General features: G+C 49.1%; 1 protein-coding gene across 4 annotated transcripts; it reads left to right on the top strand.

Moving 5' to 3' along the window:
• The first annotated feature begins 2,488 nt into the window (after nt 1-2,488).
• Nucleotides 2,489-9,039, top strand: SLC22A17 (solute carrier family 22 member 17). Of its 4 annotated transcripts, none has more exons than XM_024753264.1 (10): nt 2,489-2,732; nt 2,934-3,443; nt 3,536-3,639; nt 5,771-5,925; nt 6,520-6,685; nt 6,882-7,027; nt 7,191-7,296; nt 7,457-7,674; nt 7,962-8,073; nt 8,208-8,834. In XM_024753264.1, exons 2-10 carry the CDS (start codon nt 3,036-3,038, stop codon nt 8,494-8,496), a joined length of 1,704 nt encoding a protein of 567 aa, XP_024609032.1. In that variant the 5' UTR covers nt 2,489-2,732; nt 2,934-3,035; the 3' UTR covers nt 8,497-8,834. The 4 variants fall into 4 exon arrangements, with proteins under 4 accessions (XP_024609032.1, XP_024609031.1, XP_024609030.1 ...); XM_024753263.1 differs by having other exon boundaries at nt 2,517-2,732; nt 2,937-3,443; nt 7,457-7,728; nt 8,208-9,039; XM_024753262.1 differs by having other exon boundaries at nt 2,517-2,732; nt 7,457-7,728; nt 8,208-9,039.
• The last annotated feature ends 9,259 nt before the right edge of the window (nt 9,040-18,298 follow it).

Here is an 18,298-nt window from a genome sequence, read left to right as displayed (position 1 = left end):
AGTTTCCATGTACCTATATGTCTGCAGGTAAATCCCGTCAGTCCCTCCAAGTCCTGGTTTCATCTTTAATATGAGGATGAACATAATGGTCTCGCAGGCTTATTGTGAGTCCCTAACAAGACAATGCATGTAAACAGCCCAGCACCACAGAAAGTTAAAGGGATTATAATTCCAGGACAGACACGAGGACACAAACAAACCCCCAAGGAATGTTGGCTGTGACAGCACCAAAAGTAAATCCCGAAGAGATGCTCAAATGAGTTGGGGGAGGGAAAGTGGTGTGAGGCTGCTTACTGCATTAGAATAGTTTCCCATATTTAGAAAATTTCTGAACAGAGGAGGCAAATTATAAGTGTGGTTCAGTGGAGACAAGAGAGAATGGATTTCCCGGCTGAGACTGATAGGACATGCCTTTTCAACCCTTCCCTGGAATTAGAGAATAAAGTACCTATTAGATATCAAGTCTCTTAGAGAAGTGTATCTCAAACTTTAATGTACATACACCTAGGGATCTGGTTAAAATGCAGATTATGACTCAAAGGGCTGCGATTCTGCATTTCTAACAAGCTCCCAGGTTACACAGCTGCTGGTAGTCTGTAAATCACACTCTGAGTAGGGGGAGGAGAAGCCTTCTAGGTGTAAAGACCAGCTTAATGCAAGGGACCCGTGGCACTGGAAAACCTGAAAGAACGTCAGTGTGACTGGAGCGCAGAGAGTTTGGGGAGAGATGTGAGGTGGAGCTGCAGAGAGCACAGGGTCACGTTTGAGATATCTAGAAAATTAGTATTTACCTTGACAGTGAGAAGACATTGAAGGCTGTTAAGTAGGAAAGGGACATGAACAGATACACTTATTTTTTTGGCTACGTGGGGTCTTTGTTGCTGCGCGCAGGCTTTCTCTAGTTGCAGCAAGCGGGGGGTACTCTTCTTTGTGGTGCGCAGCCTTCTCCTTGCAGTGGCTTCTCTTGTTGCGGAGCACGGGCTCTAGGCGCACAGGCTTCAGTAGTTGTGGCACGGGGGCTCAGTAGTTGTGGCTCACGGGCTCTAGAGCACAGGCTGATTAGTTTTGGCACACGGGCTTAGTTGCTCCGGCATGTGGGATCTTCCTGGACCAGGGATCGAACCCATGTCCCCTGCATTGGGTGGCAGATTCTTAACCACTGTGCCACCAGGGAAGTCCCAGATGTGCATTTTGAAAAGATCACTCTGTCTGCACTATGAACAACAGATGGGGAAAAGGGATGGAAACAAAGCAGATGCAGAACACTGGTTAAGAATTGAGGCTAAAGCAGTCTGTACAGCAGGTAGCTTGACTAGTGGTGGTAGAGTTGGAGAGAAACAGAATATCTGAGAACTATATAGGAAGTAAAACGGACAGGATTTTGTAAAGGATCTGACATGGGGGTAAGGAAGAGGGCGCTCCAAGGGCAGTCAACTGAGCATCTGGCCACAACTGGATGATGAGGGTGCCATTCAGTGAGGAAAGAAGCACTAGAAGACAACCAGGGTGGTGGGGGGTTGGGGGAAAACATGAGTTTGGTCTTGGATGTATTGAGTTTGAGATCCCTGTGAATCATCCAAGGTAAGAAGTCAAATAAGAGATGGCTTCATGGGTCTGGGGCTCAGAAGAGAGGTGGGAACTGGAAATGTAGATCTGGGGATCAGGTTTGTATTGGCTCGGATTGTTTATATTGGGGGTGATCGAAGCCGTGGGCACAGGTGAGATTCCCGAGGTGGAAAGAACAGTGTGAGATGAGAGGAGGACCTAGAACCAAGCCTCTGAAGATCACAGACACTGAATGATGGCAAGGAGGAGGAGGAGAAGCCTGCAGTAGAGAAAAGAGGAGCAAGAGAAAGAAAACCAGGAGAGTGTGGGACTTAGCAGCCAAGGAAAAAAGTGGTTAGAGGAAGGGGTGGCCAACAGTGCCAAATGCTGTTGAGAAAGGATGGAGACTCAGCCAGGGAGGGGGTGGTGAAACCAGACAAGTGGTCTTGTAGAGGACTAAGGCCAAGGCTGAGCACAGTGCCCAGCCCAGTCCACCATATGCGTGCCCCGTATCATCATTTCCAGTATACCCGTCTGTCTCAGTAAGCTACTCCAAGGTCGGTCTTGTCCATCCTGTTATCCCCAAAGCCCAGCACAAGGCCAGAACATAGCAGACACCTAATAAATTTTACTGATGAATGAGTGGATGGATGGATGGATGGGTGGGTAGGTGGATGGATGGGTAGATGAGAAGGAAGAACTGGAAGCAAAGGAGGAATTGCTGGCATCTGCCTGGGATCTACTATCCTTCAGGGTCTTTCCCCCCCCCCCCTTTATACCGCAATGGTCCGCAGACCCAGGGAACGGAGACAGAGCCCCATCCTCTCCCTCCGCTGGGCCCTGGCCCCCCTTCCTCTCTCTGACGAAGAGTCTGGACCGAAGGTTCTGCTGACGTGGGAAGGGGAGGAGAGTCTGGAGGAAGGGGAGGGGAAAGCAGCGCAGAGATCGCAGAGACGAAGGAGGCGCCCGCGGCTGCAGAGCTGCAGAGCAGGGTCTCTCCGGCTTCTGTGTCCGGGCACCGGGCGCGCCACTGGGCCAGAGGGCAGTGCATCCTTTCGGTGCGGGCCGCCAGGGCCCCTGCGGTCGGCAAGCTGGCTCCCCGGGTGGCCACCGGCACCCCCGAGCCCAATGGCGGGGGCGGCAGCAAAATCGACAGCACTGTAGAGATCACCCCCAGCCCCAATGGAGTAAGTGCCCGCGCCCTGGGGGCTACGCCATCATCTCCCAGCACCCCCGCCAAGCGCCCGGCCTTTTCCTCCTGCGCCCCCTCCTCCGCCGCCCGCCTTCCTCCCGCTGGTCCCGGCCTCTTCCCTTACTCTGCGGTTTTCTCCGCTTCACCTTTCTCCTGCCATCACCCCACACACCCCTTACCTCACCCCCCCACACAGCAGGTCGGGACCCTCGGAGATGCGGTGCCCACGGAGCAGCTGCAGGGTGAGCGGGAGCGCAAACGCGAGCGGGATGGGGAGGGCGACGCGGGTGGCGACGGGATGGGCAGCAGCCTGTCGCTGGCCGTGCCCCCCGGCCCCCTCAGCTTCGAGGCGCTGCTCGCCCAGGTGGGGGCGCTGGGCGGCGGCCAGCAGCTGCAGCTCGGCCTCTGCTGCCTGCCCGTGCTCTTTGTGGCGCTGGGCATGGCCTCGGACCCCATCTTCACGCTGGCGCCCCCGCTGCATTGCCACTACGGGGCCTTCGCCCCCAACGCCTCTGGCTGGGAGCAGCCCCCCAACGCCAGCGGCGTCAGCGTCGCCAGCGCCGCCCTAGCAGCCAGCGCCGCCAGCCGCATCGCCACCAGTACGGACCCCTCGTGCAGCGGCTTCGCCCCGCCGGACTTCAACCACTGCCTCAAGGACTGGGACTATAACGGCCTCCCCGTGCTCACCACCAACGCCATCGGCCAGGTGAGGCAGCCTGGTGGGCCGCGGGTTTGGGGGCGGGCCGAGAGCGACCGGCGAGGGGCCTCACACCCACTCCATCCCTCTCACGTCTCTAGTGGGATCTGGTGTGTGACCTGGGCTGGCAGGTGATCCTGGAGCAGATCCTCTTCATCTTGGGCTTTGCCTCTGGCTACCTGTTCCTGGGCTACCCGGCAGACAGGTGAGGGCTGGGCAAGTAGAGAGGAGGGGGTGCTAGGGAGGCTGGCCCAGGCAGCTTGCCTTGGCAAGAGGCTGAAGGGGACTCGGTGGCCTCTGCAGTGTTCTCTGGATTTCTTCTGTTCAATGATATGCAGCCCCACCCCTGTCTCAGCTTCACTCCCCATCAAGAGATACTCCTTCCATACCTCTTCCACACAGGGAATAGCTCTTCCTTCCTTGCCAATCCCTAGACCCATGGATCAGTGGCCTCATCTCAAAAGACAGTAGCCCCATCCCTACTGACCAAAACCCCTATATCCACAGATCGAAAATCCTAACTTCTCCTCTATCATCCCTATCACCACCAAGCACCTCCCTCACCATCATCATGGATTGATAGACTCATCCTTGCTAACAGCCCTACCCACCTGGACTGTTAACTCCATCTCAAAGGCCTCATTCCTAAAGCTCATTATGTTAATTTCTAAATATCAACAGCTCCATTCACACTGACCAATAGCTCAACTCTATAAACAAATGACTACCCTCATGGGGGTCAACAGTTCAACCCCCATGGATCAGTGACCACAATAGCACCCCTCCCCCAAGACTAACAGCCCCATCCTCATGGATCTTCAGTGCTCTCAGGTCCTCTCAGATCAAAAGCCCCATTTCCAGGAATCAGTGGCCTCATCTCAAAGATCGACAACCCATCCCCACCAACCAATAGCTCTTCCCAGGGGTCAAAACTCCCATCTCCTCTGATCCTCGACACCGTCACCACTGACCAGGTACTCCATCTCCACTGACCATCCCTGTGGATTATTAAACTCATCTCCACTGGTCTACAGTCTCATCCAAATGGATTTATAGTTCAACTCCCATGGATCAAAGGCAACCCAACATTGAATAATCCAGTTCCCTAAAATCAATGCCTATCCTCACTGCCCAATAGTCACACACCCCTGTGGGCAAATGATCCTAAACCCATAGGTCAATAGCTCCTCCTTATGCATCAGTGGCCTCATACCCACAGACCAGTAGCATCATTCCTGTGGAATAATAACCTCATCCTCAAAGACCAATAATTCAGTCTCCTAAATTCAGTAACCTTAGCCAATAAGCTTAGCCCCATGGAAAAATGGCTCCACCCTATTGGGTCAGTAGCTTCACCCTCAGGCTATCGGTGCCCCCTTCCCAATGACCAGTGACCCCAGTCTATATCCCCATAGATCAGTGGTCTTATCCCCCAAAGTCAATAGCCCAACTCAGTAGCCCTGTCCTCACTGACTTATAGTCAGTGACCATCATCATTGACCAATTGTCTCATCTCCTCTGGTCTGTGACTCCATCCTTACTGATTATTCCTATGGATTAATTGATTCATCCCTACTGGCCAACTGTCGCATCCACATGGACTGAGATCCCTATCCCATGAATCAATAGCTCCATCCTCAAAGATCAACGGTCCAATCTTCAAAGATTAGTGATCATCCCTGCTGATCAATGGTACTATCCCATAGATTAAGAGCTCCATTCCCATGCATCAATGGCTCCATCTTCTGGTCAGTGGCCCCATCCCCACTGACCACCCCTACGGATTAGTAGACCGACCCGTGCCCCAACCCCACGGAAAAATGGCCTCATCCCCCCAAATCAATTACTCAGTCCCCTAAGATCAAGAGCTCCACTTTCACTGACCAATATTATCCCCAAGGACAAGTGGCCAATGGCCTACCTCCATAGATCAATAGCTCCAACCCCATATATCAATGACCCCATCTCCTCTGACCAGTCTGAGCAAGACAAGCTCCATCCCCACTGACCAATAGCTCTCTGCCCAAGGACCAATGGTTCCAAGTCCCCTAAGCAATATCCCATCCATTCTGATGGTTGGTCTCACTTCCATGAAGAAATGCCCTCATCTCTGACCAATAGGCCCATCCCAAGAGTCAATGGTCCTACCCCCACAGAACCATAGCCTCGCCCCAGTGCCCAGTAGCCAACCATGGTCCCCATCCTCTCCCGTCTTCTCTAGCCTCACTCCAGGGCCTCATCCTCATACCTCCAGCTTTGAAGTGGGCAGCTGGGCCCCACCCAGCAACTCCTCCCCCAGGGAGTCTGGGTGATCAGAGGCTCTCCCTACTTTCCAGGTTTGGCCGTCGTGGGATTGTGTTGCTGACCTTGGGACTGGTGGGCCCCTGTGGAGTGGGAGGGGCTGCTGCAGGCTCCTCCACAGGTGTCATGGCACTCCGATTCCTCCTGGGCTTTCTGCTTGCCGGCGTTGACCTTGGTGTCTACCTGATGCGTGAGTGGCATCCCCCCAGAGCTCCTTCCCTAGGGACTCATGCCTGCCTGTCTGTATCCCCAGGCCATTCCTACTGCTCCCTAAGATCCCCTCAGTCCCTTCTTCAGCCCCAGATTTCAGCTGTCCGGAATCTCAGCTGTCTTTCTGCCCAGGCCTTTGAAGGATCCAGGGGTCTTCCTTCTCTCCACACCCCTCTCTTCCCATGATCTTTAAGGCTTTCCTTGCTCTGGACTTAACTGCTGTCAGGGAATGAGCCTTATTTTAAAACTGAAATCCTGAGTGCTGTATGACCTTGAACAAGGGTTAATGTGAAAGTCAAATAAGAGGTCTGGTGTGAAGGGGCCCATAATTTGGGAATGCTGAAAACCCACCAGGGACTCTGACCCTCGAGCCCTCCCAGGTTTGAGTGGGGGAGGAGAGAGAACTGAACAACTCTCCACTCTTTGCCTTAGCGGTTGGCCTGTGGGAGGCGATGGCTGCAGCCTCCACTCAGGGGCTGACCTTGCTCTCTGTCCTCCTCCCTCCCTCTCCCCTCTTCTCTCCCTCGCCTCCTTCCTCCCTGGCTTCTCTTCCCTGTCCCTGCTGTATCTCCAGGCCTGGAGCTGTGCGACCCAACCCAGAGGCTTCGGGTGGCCCTGGCAGGGGAGTTGGTGGGGGTAGGGGGGCACTTCCTGTTCCTGGGCCTGGCCCTTGTCTCTAAGGACTGGCGATTTCTGCAGCGAATGATCACCGCTCCCTGCATCCTCTTCCTGTTTTATGGGTCAGTATCACCCTCCACCTGTTGTCTGGCCGTTCCCCTCTCTACCTCCAGCCTAGCTCTAGCCTGGAGACCCCTCCTCTTCTCCATTGCCCCTTGTCCAGGCCTGCTCCAGCCCCAGCCCCTCAGAGGTGGGAGTTTTCCGTCCCTGGGTCAGGATTCAGGAGGCCTCACAGTGTACCCCCCACCCCACCCCCAGCTGGCCTGGTCTGTTTCTGGAGTCTGCACGGTGGCTGATAGTGAAGCGACAGATTGAGGAGGCCCAGTCTGTGCTGAGGATACTGGCTGAGCGGAACCGACCCCACGGGCAGATGCTGGGAGAGGAGGCCCAGGAGGCCCTGCAGGGTAAGAGACAGGGGTCCCTACAGGTGATACCTCAGTGTGCACACATGATGGTGCCCTCTGTTGTAGCTGTACCACCTTCTCCCAGGGTCCCTACCACCCATGTGGGAGGACCCTGGGTTCTCAGCTGTTCCTTCTAACAGACAGCTCCTCTCTGTCTCCCAAGACCTGGAGAACACCTGCCCTCTCCCTGCAACATCCTCCTTTTCCTTCGCTTCCCTCCTCAACTACCGCAACATCTGGAAAAATCTACTTATCCTGGGATTCACCAAGTGAGCCTGGGTGTCTGAGCCAAGGGCCAGGCCAGTAGCTGGGATGGGGGCTGGCCAGGTGGGGAAAGCCCAAGGACCCCTACAGAGGCCAGCCAGGGCTGTGAAAGCCTGCAGATGGAGATTCAGACACCTTTCTTCGCCTCCCCACCCTGTCTCACAGCTTTATTGCCCACGCCATTCGTCACTGCTACCAGCCTGTGGGAGGAGGAGGGAGCCCATCGGACTTCTACCTGTGCTCCTTGCTGGCCAGCGGCACAGCTGCCCTGGCCTGCGTCTTCCTGGGGGTCACCGTGGACCGATTTGGCCGCCGGGGCATCCTGCTTCTCTCGATGACCCTCACTGGCATTGCGTCCCTGGCCCTGCTGGGCCTGTGGGATTGTGAGCATCCTCCCTTCCCCACGGTGTGGGCTCAGCAAAGGAACCCCAGCAGAGGTGCCTCAGACGGGCTCAGCCACTGCTTCTGGCACAGGCCTCCCAAAACCAGACCAGACCCTGCCCAGATCTTCCACAATTCTCCCCCTGGCCGCACCGTCCTGTCTGTTCTCTCAACCGATGAGTAAATGCCCAGACCCACCCGGCTAGGGATCAGAGGGGATGATGGCAGGGACTAGGCCAAGCATGATCTCCCCACCTCTGTTCACACGCTCCATCTCTTGATCCTCCAGATCTGAACGAGGCTGCCATCACCACCTTCTCCGTCCTCGGCCTCTTCTCCTCCCAAGCTGCTGGCATCCTCAGCACCCTCCTTGCTGCTGAAGTCATCCCTACCACTGTCCGGTGAGAGCAGGGGTGCTGCCAGGGGAGTCTCCAGCTGAGGACAGGGCCTGAGGGATGAAAAAGGGGAGGCTGCTGGAGAAGAGCTGGGGTGAGGCCCACAGCTACAGGCTCAGTGCCTTGTCCGTCTCTCCCAGGGGCCGAGGCCTGGGCCTGATCATGGCCCTGGGGGCACTTGGCGGGCTGAGTGGCCCAGCCCAGCGCCTCCACATGGGCCACGGAGCTTTCCTGCAGCACGTGGTGCTGGCGGCCTGTGCTCTCCTCTGCATCCTCAGCATCATGCTTCTGCCGGAGACCAAACGCAAGCTCCTGCCCGAGGTGCTCCGGGATGGGGAGCTGTGCCGCCGGCCTTCCCTGCTGCGGCAGCCACCCCCTAACCGCTGTGACCACGTTCCACTGCTTGCCACCCCCAACCCTGCCCTCTGAGCGACCTTCGAGCACCCTGGCAGAAGGCTGGCCCATACAGAAAGGTGGCACAAGGCCCTGGCAAGGAGAGCGGGAGGACTGAATGAGGAAGGCAGGGCTGCCCTGAAGCCTCAGAGGCATCTCACGCCAGTCACCATGGAGAGTTCAGAGGGCTGCCCTCAACCCCATCTCCTCCTTGCTGCTTTGTGCTCACTTCCTTGGCAAGAGTCAGGGGACAGGGAGGGAGCTCCACACTGTATCCATCAGGCCTGGGCTCCATCCTATGCCCAAAGACATCCTCCCAGACCTCATTCTTTCTTGCTCTATCATTCTGTTTCAATAAAGACATTTTGAATAAATGAGCATACCATAGCCTGGACTTCCCTCCCTTCTGTTGTCCTTCTCACTGTCTCTTGGGGGAAGGTTTCTCTCAGTGGAACCCAAACCAGTAAAAATCTCCCTCCCCCTCCCTGCACCTGCCCCCTCTTCTCACTCCCCCACCATGTCAACTTACAGACAACTACCACCACCCCTTACTCACTGCTTGCTATGCTGCTAGGACTGGGCTAGGCACTTTACAAACTTCGTTTAATCATTTAAGCCTTACAACATTGCAAGGTAGGTGTTTGGATCAATTAAAGTTTCTTGTTTTTGCAAGCAATCATAACTGACTGACTCTGATGAACTTAAACACAAAGGCAATTTATTAAAGGGATCTGGTGGGGCAGGTTGTGGTGCGGAGCTCACAGAGTAGAAGGAAAAGCAGAACTAGTCATAAGAGGCCAGGAGCCAGAAAAGGCAAGAGAGCAAGTGACTGGTTAGCTTGTGTATCACACCACCCCACCCCTATTACTGACAACTGGGGAGGGGAAAGCAGTACCTGAGTGCTGCTGGCAGAAGTAGGACTGGAGTTGTGCAGGTAAACACAATGGATGCCCACGACAGTATTCTTCTTCTTTTACAGATAATGAAACTGACACTCAGAGACTCAGTAACTTGCCCAAGGTTACAAAGTTAACAAGTGACAGCTGGGATATAACTGGATCCTGGAGCTGGAGCTCTCTAGGGATGCACACCGTGGCCAGCTTCCCAACTGCTTCCAATCTTTGCCGTGCTACCCTTGGAAGTGAGGAGTGAGTCTCTAGGCCCCCCTGGGAGGGGGCTGTAGGAGACTAGGCCTTCCACCTCAGTGCCAGGGCCTGCCTTTGACTAGCCCTGGCCTGGCTTTGGGCAAGTCTCTTAACCTCCAGCTTCCTTCAAGGGTTGCTATGAGGATTAACAGATAGTACATTGTAAGTGCCTCTTAAATTATCCCACTAGATGGTAAGCCCCTTGAGGACAGGAACTTTGTCTTATGCAACTTTGAAACACCAACACGTGGCCCACGATAGGTGTTTAAAAAGTTGTATTTGTTAATTCTTTAAACAAATGTTTCCTGTGCCTGGTTTACAGACCAGTTCCATCCTGGATGTTTAGGGCGTGGGCCATCCTTCAAGGAGCTTAAAATCCACCTAACACTGGTAATATTAACGAGGAGGAAGAGAGACCAGTGGTTTGGAGCATCAAAAGGTTGCTTCCTGAAAGAGGTGAGACTCAGAGAGGCAGAAAGACCTTAGGCAAGGGCCCAGGAGACAGGTACATAGCTCTCAATTCAAAGGACATAGGGAGAGCAAAGGCCTGGAGGTAGGAAAGGGTGAGGAGGTCCTGGAGAGAGGAATTCTTAAGAAAAGCATGTCTTGAGGCCAGCCTCTTCCAGAGAAGGGGGGCCCTGTTACCCACAGATCCCTGCAACACCGGTGTTCCTATCTCCTTCCCCTCTGCCAGTCCATGCCCCAGGCCCAAAGCTCTAGGAACTAAGCCATGCTTCTGGGCTCTCGATAATAATCACTGGAGATCTCATAAGAACCCTTCTCATTTAATCTTCATAGCCCCCTGTAATAGGTATCAGTAGTTTTATCCTATCTAACTACTGAGGAAATGGAAATGAGAGAAATGGAAGGAACTGCCATGAAGAGGCAGAGCGAGGACTTAAACCCAGGCCTTCTGCATCACACATTCTGTAGAACAGTGTCTGTGTAGTCCAAACTGACTCCAATGTTGACTTTTTAGCTTTGGGTTGCCAATGATAACACTCATTGAGAGATTATACTCACTGCTGTCTCCAGAGTTTCTGTAAGAACCAACAGGATGGTAGATAAGTACTTTTTGGAAGAGCCCAGGTAAAGCCAAGGAGTTACTTTATATGCTAATGACACTGTCCAAAGCACACTGTGAGGAATGGTGTCAAAGAGGCATTTCAAAGAACCCATTCTCTGCATACCGCTGGGAAAAGGTCCAGGGAAAGAAAATAAAAACACTCAGGAAGCTAGAGCAACTCCTGTAGGAGGGTAGGTGAAACACAGCAAGTCTCTCTGACTTCAACCAAAGACGTAAAGGCAAAGAGAATTATAGCATACAAGAAGCATCAAAGAAGCACGAAGATACAGTCCCTCATCCCCAAGCAATTCCTGGTCTAGGTGGACAGGACAAATGTGTGTAGCTACAACTGGCATCTTGTCAGTTGCTCTAAAATTCACCAACCACATGATCTCACTGGATCGTCATCAATAACCCCATGAAAAATGGTTATTATTTCTTAGGCTTTTACAGATGGGGAGACTGAGGTTTGGAGACGTAACTTTTGAGGTGACTGGTAATTAGAGTAGCCAGATCTTGAGAACTGAGAGCCTGCAATCTTCTTACCGCACACCAGATAGAAAATAATTCTAAACACCATGAAAGAAAGTATTACTTATCCTGTAATATTAAGTTTAGAAGGTACCCCAGGAACTTGGAGATCATTTATGGGCAAACAAGGAAATGACTACTTTCCTTGGAGAGGTTGTACTGACGAAGCATGAACAGTTCTTAGAAATGTTTTAGTTGGATTCACAAGAAAAAGCCATTATGGATTACTGGGGACAAAATTAAAAGGATTTACGGGGTACATTTCTAACCTAAAAAAAGTTACATGAAGTGATATGAAAGCCACTCCCACTCCTCATTCAGTCAACCTAGCCCAGCTACCGTGCAACCGATTTTTACTGATTATCCACTACTGTCTTGTGCCGCCTCAGGTCTGGGGGGGGCATGGTCCTTGCCTGCAAGAGCTCAGAACACTGGGAGATAAATAATTACAATCCTATATAGAAAATGCAGAAAAATATAAAAAGTGCTGTAGCAGCTCTAAGGCGGACAGGATATACTCTATTGGAGGCAGTCAAGGAAAGATTCTCAGATATTTGGATTGGACCCTACAGGGTAAGTCTTGAGTTTGCCAGGGACAGAAAGGAAGAAGAAAGAGTTGCAAAGCCTAGAGACACGACAGAACATGGTATACATGGAGAAGAGCAGTGTTTACCTTAAACTTCCACGGAATAAAAGGCAGCTATAAAAACCCACAGCTAGCATCATATTTATCAGTGAAAGTCTGAAAGCTTTACCCCCAAGATCAGGAACAAGACAAAGATGTCTGCACTCATCACTTCTATTCTACATTGTACTGGAGGATCTAGCCAGGGAAATGAGGCAAGCAAATGAAATACAGGCATACCTCAGAGATACTGAGGGCTCAGTTCCAGACCACTGCAACAAAGCAAGTTACACAAATGTTTTGGTTTCCCAGTGCATATAAAAGTTATGTTTACACTGTACTGTAGTCTATTAAGTGTGCATTGGCATTATATCTATAAAAGACAATGTACATACTTTAATTTAAAAATACTTTATTGCTACAAAATGCTAACCATCATCTTAGCCTTCAGTGAGTCGTAATCTTTTTGTTGGTTTAGGGTTTGAAATATTGTGAGAATTACCGAAATGTGACACAGAGACATGAAGTGAGCAAATGCTGTTGGAAACTGGCACCAAGAGTCTTATTCAATGCAGAGTTGCCACCAACTTTCAATTTGTAAAAAATGTCATCTCTACCAAGTGCAATAAAGCAAAACCCAATACAATGAGATATGCCTGTAAAAAGCACCAAGAATGGAAAAGTCAATGTAAAACTATATTTGCAGGTGACATGACCTTGTATACAGAGAATTCTAAAGAGTCCACCAAAAAGCTCTAAGAACTAAATAAACAAGTTCAGCAAGGTTACTTAACTAGTGATTGAATGTGGAGGATACAAGATCAATATACAAAATCAATTGTTTTTTGGCTGCACCACGCAGCTTGCAGGATTTTAGTTCCCTCAGCAGGGATTGAACCGAGGCCCCCGGCAGTGAAACACCAAATCCTAACCACTGGACCACCAGGGAGTTCCCAAAATCAGCTGTATTTTTATACAACTGCAATGAACAATCTGAAAATGAAATTAAGAATTCCATTTAAAATAGCAAAACTTCAAATACTTAGGAATAAATTTAATAAAAGAAGTGCAAGACCTGTACACTGAAAACTACAAAACGTTGTTTAAAGAAATTAAAGATCTAAATAAATGGAAAGACATACTGTGTTCATAGATTGGAAGATTTAATATTGTTAAGATGAAATCTTCTATAAACTGATCTACAGATTCAGTGTAATCCCTGTTAAAATCTTTGCCATCTTTTTTGCAGAAATTGACAAGCTGATTCTAAAATTCATATGGAAATGTCAAAGACCCAGAATAGCTAAGCAATCTTGGGAAAAAAGCAAAATTGGAAGACTCACACTTTCCACTTTCAAAACTTATTACAAAACTACAGTAATGAAAACTGTACTGCTGGCCTAAGGATGGACACATAGATTGATGGAACAGAATCGAGAGTCCAGAAATAAACCTGTGGACTTACAGTCAACTGATTTCAACAAGGGTGTTAAGACCATTCAATGGGGAAAGAATAGGCTTTTTAACAAATGGGGTTGGGACAAATGCATTATTTGCATGCAAAAGAATGAAGCTGGACCTCTACCTCACACCATACACAAAATTAATTCAAAATGCATCAAAGACTTAAATATAAGAGCTAAAACTATAAAACTCTTAGGAAAAAACATAGGCGTAAACCTTCGTAACTTTTGTGCTTCAAAGGACACTATCAAGAAAGTGAAAACCGGGACTTCCCTGGTGGTGCAGTGGTTAAGAATCCTCCTGCCAATGCAGGGACATAGGTTCGAGCCCTAGTCTGGGAATATCCCACAGGTCACAGAGCAACTAAGCCTGTGCACCACAACTACTGAGTCTGCGCTCTAGAGCCCGCAAGCCACAGCTACTGAGCCCACATGCCACAACTACTGAAGTCTGTGTGCCTAGAGCCCATGCTCCGCAACGAGAAGCCACCGCAACGAGAAGCCCGCTCGCTGCAACTAGAGAAAGCCTGCGTGCAGCAACGAAGACCCAACTCAGCCAAAAATAAAATGAAAGTGAAAACCTACAAAATGGGAGAAAATATATTTGTAAATCATATATATCTGATAAAGGTCTAGTATTCAGAATATATCAAGAACTCTTGCAACTCAACAATAAAGACAAATAACCCAGTTAAAAAGTGGGCAAAGGATCTGCTAGACATCTCTTCAGAGAATATATACAAAGGGCCAGTAAGCACATGAAAAGATATACCCCAGAGAAATGAAAAGGTATGGTCACACAGAAACTTGTACACAGATGTTTGTAGCACACTATTCCTAACAGTCAAAAAATGGGACTATCCCAAATATCCACCAACTGATGACTGGATAAACAAAGTGTGGTATATCTATACAGTTGATCCTTGAACTTGGGGGTTAGGAGCGTCGACCCTCTATGCAGTTCAAAATCCTCAAAAACTTTACAGTCTACCCTCCATGTCGTAGTTCTGCATCCATGGGTTCAACCAACCATGGACCAGGTAGCACTATAGTACGTATTTACTGAAAACACCCCACGTTTAAGTGGGCCCATGCAGTTCAAACCCATGTTGTTCAAGGGTCAACTGTACAATATTATTCAGCCATAAAAAGGAATGAAGTATTGATAAATGCTACAACGTGGATGAATCTTGAAAACATGCTAAATGAAAGAAGCCAAACAGAAAAGGCCACATATTGTACGATCTCATTTATATGAAATATCCAGAAAAGGCATACCCATAGATATAGAAAGTATAATTAGTAGTTGCTAGGGACTGCGAGGGGGGGAAAATTGGGAATGCTTGTTAATGGGTACAGGGTTTCTGTTTGCCATGATGAAAATGCTCTAAAATTAGGTAGTGGTGATGGTTACTATATAGGTATGTACATATATATGTATAAATAATATGGTTACTATAAATATATCTACTAAATATCACTGAATTTTAAGTACACTTAGAAGGCAAATTTATGGTATGTGAATTATATCTTAAAAAAATCCATAGAGCTTTTTGGTGGGATGCAAGTTAGAAATATTGCAAGCTTTCTTCAGCAAATAAAATTAAAGTTCCTTTACTTAGTGACCCCTTTTTCTGTAACAAATTCTAGCACTTAGAACAGTGCCCAGCACTTGGTAAGGACTCAGTAAATGTCTGTTTGTTGAATGAATGATTGCCATAGGCATAAAGGAGAAAGAGGCATTAGCTGGGTTGACATTTTTAAATTAGATGATTTGAGAAATCAAATCTACTCATCCAACCATATAAAAGTGAGGAAAGCTATTACATTATTGAAAAAACCCAGCCACCGCTCTTTTCTGTTGCTGGTGTCAGGTTGGGCAAATTCTGAGAAAGCACTGGGCTGTCCTCATTCATTTTGTATCACCCACAGTCCCTCAAAGGATCTCTGACTCAGACTCACTCCAGAGAAATCTTATAGACAGGCTTCCCCAATCTCTCCTCCTCAAGGACACTTCCTTCCCACAGAATCCAAATGAGACCAGACTCATTGCTGTCCCTTGATTAAGAGAGAGCTTATTAGGAATGACTGACAGAAAAGTAACCAATCTTTCTCAAAGAAAGCAACTTGCTTTCTAAGCTACTTCCTCTAAAATCACTGAGGATGATACAGGAAAAATGAAGAGACCAGGTAAAGCAGGAAATCTAATTCCTATTAAGAATAGGAATCAACAGGGACTTCCCTGGTGGCGTAGTGGTTAAGAATCTGCCTGCCAATGCAGGGGTCACAGGTTTGAGCCCTGGTCTGGGAATATCCCACATGCCGCACAGCAACAAAGCCTGTGCACCACAACTACTGAGCCTGCGTGCCACAACTACTGAAGCCCACGCGCCCTAGAGCCCACACGCTGCAACTACTGAAGCCCACATGCCTAGACCCCGTGCTCTGCAACAAGAGAAGCCACCGCAATGAGAAGCCCGCGCACCACAACGAAGAGTAGCTCCTGATTGCCACAACTAGAGAAAGCCCGCGCACAGCAACAAAGACCCAACGCACCCAAAAATAAATAAATAAATTTACTTAAAAAAAAAAAATAGGAATCAGCAGGCCCGGGATAAAGGGACCCTCCAAGGTGAATTAACACCTTCTGAACACCTAAGTGGCAGGTGCTGTGAGCCATACAAAGGCAAAATCCATGCCCTTAAGGGAAAACACGGATGTAATTATTTTAATTATGAAAGCATGAAGTGCCAAATAGAGATAGGAGCAATTTGCCGAGTGCAGGAGTGATTCATCCTGACTAGGAAATCAAAATAAGTTTCCTGGCTGCGTTACTTGGCTTATACACCTTGGCTTCTATCTTATGATTATGACAGAGTAGATGTGATGGGCATAGCAGGCTGGAGGAACAGCATGAGCAATACATGAAAATAAAGTAAAACTCAACTGGAGTGCACAGTACATCAGATGTAGGGAAGAATGTGGCAGGAAAAATCAATCTGGATCAAATTGGGAAAAACCTTAGTTCCACGCTTGGCAGCATAGGGGCCTTTTTGGAAATACGAAGAGTTTGGAGCCAGATTATTGCCAGGAGTCCACTACAATCAAGGTGGGGAGTTGCTCAAGCAGTTAAAGTAGGATAGAGGACAGACAGGATATTGAGAACGGACTGAACACAGAAAATTAAAACAAAGAAGAGTCAAAAATGCAATTCATCCTCCAAGATCCAACAGGCTACAGGGATTTTTTTAATAGCCACTTACTGCCACCTGGCGGATAGACAAGACTTTCCCAGCATTAGCAGCATCAAGCCACTTAAGACGTTGCACATTTTTCTAATAAAAAGTTAACACTGAACACTTTATCCAGCCTCTTGCTAATCAGCCTCTAAAGTTTCCGTACTCAGCTTACGAGACACTGTTCTAGTTGAATCTAGTTAGAGAAGACTCCCAGATGCCTAACAAATGACACAATAGGAGGTAGATGATCAAATATTAAATTATGGGATGGTCGATACCTGAAATTTCAGAATACAAAACCATTTGGAAATAAAAAACAAAAAACATTTGGGAGGTTGGCTGAGGCTCCATGGATATGGAGAGCCACTTCTTTAACCTAAGATTATCGAAGAGAGCATCTCGGTCAGTGGCAATCATGAACAAAAATCCTAGGAACAGAAGTGAACGGCGCAATAGAACATATAGAGGTTTAAATATTTACAAACTCTGTAAGTAATGGAGGGTCTACAAAAAGGGGTGTGTGTGTGATATAGTACCAAAGGCTTTTAAGACCAATCTAACATTAGAATATAAAATGGAAAAATTAGGTCATTAACACGACCAAGTAACTCAACTACTAAACTTAAGGATACTCAAATAACGAAAGCCACTTGTCCTAATTAATGGAACAATCCAAAATAAGTTAGCTAGGACTTCCCTGCCGCAGTGGTTAAGAATCTGCCTGCCAACACAGCGTTAAGAGGTTCGAGCCCTGGGTCCAGGAATCCCACATGCTGTGGAGCAACTAAGCCCATGCACCACAACTACTGAAGCCTGCGTGCCTAGAGCCCGTGCTCCGCAATTAAGAGTAGGCCCCGCTCGCCGCAACTAGAGCAAGCTCGCATGCAGCAACAAAGACCCAACGCAGCCATAAATAAAAATAAATTTATAAAAAAACGAAAACAAGTTAGCTGAACGTATTAAGTGACCACTGAACTGCTAAACATAAGCTTCGCAATTATCTTTAAATGTTAACTTTTATTAATAAATAATTTCTTTTATTTCTGGCTGTGTTGGGTCTTCGTTGCTGCACACAGGCTTTCTCTAGTTGCAGCGAGCGGGGTCTACTCTTCGTTGCGGTGCACAGGCTTCATTGCAGTGGCTTCTTGTTGCAAAGCACGGGCTCTAGGGATGCGGGCTTCAGTAGCTGTGGCACATGGGCTCAGTAGTTGTAGCTCGCGGGTTCCAGAGCGCAGGCTCAGTAGTTGTGGCGCACGGACTTAGTTGCTCTGGGGCATGTGGGATGTTCCTGGACCAGGGCTTGAAACCGTGTCCATTGCACTGACAGGCGGATTCTTTTTTTTTTTTGCGGCATGAGGGCCTCTCACTGTTGTGGCCTCTCCTGTTGTGGAACACAGGCTCCGGACACGCAGGCTCGGTGGCCATGGCTCACGGGCCTAGCCACCCTGTGGCATGTGGGATCTTCCCAGACTGGGGCACGAACCCGTATCCCCTGCATCGGTAGGCGGACTCTCAACCACTGCGCCACCAGGGAAGCCCCAGCAGGCAGATTCTTAACCACTGAGTCACCAGGGAAGCCCTAATTTTTTTTTTTTAATTTATTTTGGCTATATTGGGTCTTCATTGCTGTGTACAGGCTTCTCATTGTGGTGGCCTCACCCCTTGCGGAGCACAGGCTCTAGGAATGTGGGCCTCAGTAACTGCAGCACAGGGGCCCAGGTGCTCCGCGGCATGTAGGATCCTCCAAGACCAGGGCCCAAACCCATGTC

This window comes from Neophocaena asiaeorientalis, unplaced genomic scaffold (genome assembly GCF_003031525.2).
Source record: "Neophocaena asiaeorientalis asiaeorientalis breed wild unplaced genomic scaffold, Neophocaena_asiaeorientalis_V1.1 scaffold1186, whole genome shotgun sequence".
Taxonomy (NCBI): Eukaryota; Metazoa; Chordata; class Mammalia; order Artiodactyla; family Phocoenidae; genus Neophocaena; species Neophocaena asiaeorientalis.
This window is presented reverse-complemented; position numbering and strand designations above follow the sequence as displayed.

Excerpts from the sequence above, each read along its gene's own strand:
- SLC22A17 (XM_024753263.1), top strand. The coding sequence starts at position 3,036 with ATGGGCAGCAGCCTGTCGCTGGCCGTGCCCCCCGGCCCCCTCAGCTTC. Across the intron at positions 7,028-7,190 it reads GGCCCAGGAGGCCCTGCAGG|ACCTGGAGAACACCTGCCCT; the intron begins GTAAGAGACAGG and ends CTGTCTCCCAAG. Across the intron at positions 8,074-8,207 it reads GTCATCCCTACCACTGTCCG|GGGCCGAGGCCTGGGCCTGA; the intron begins GTGAGAGCAGGG and ends CGTCTCTCCCAG.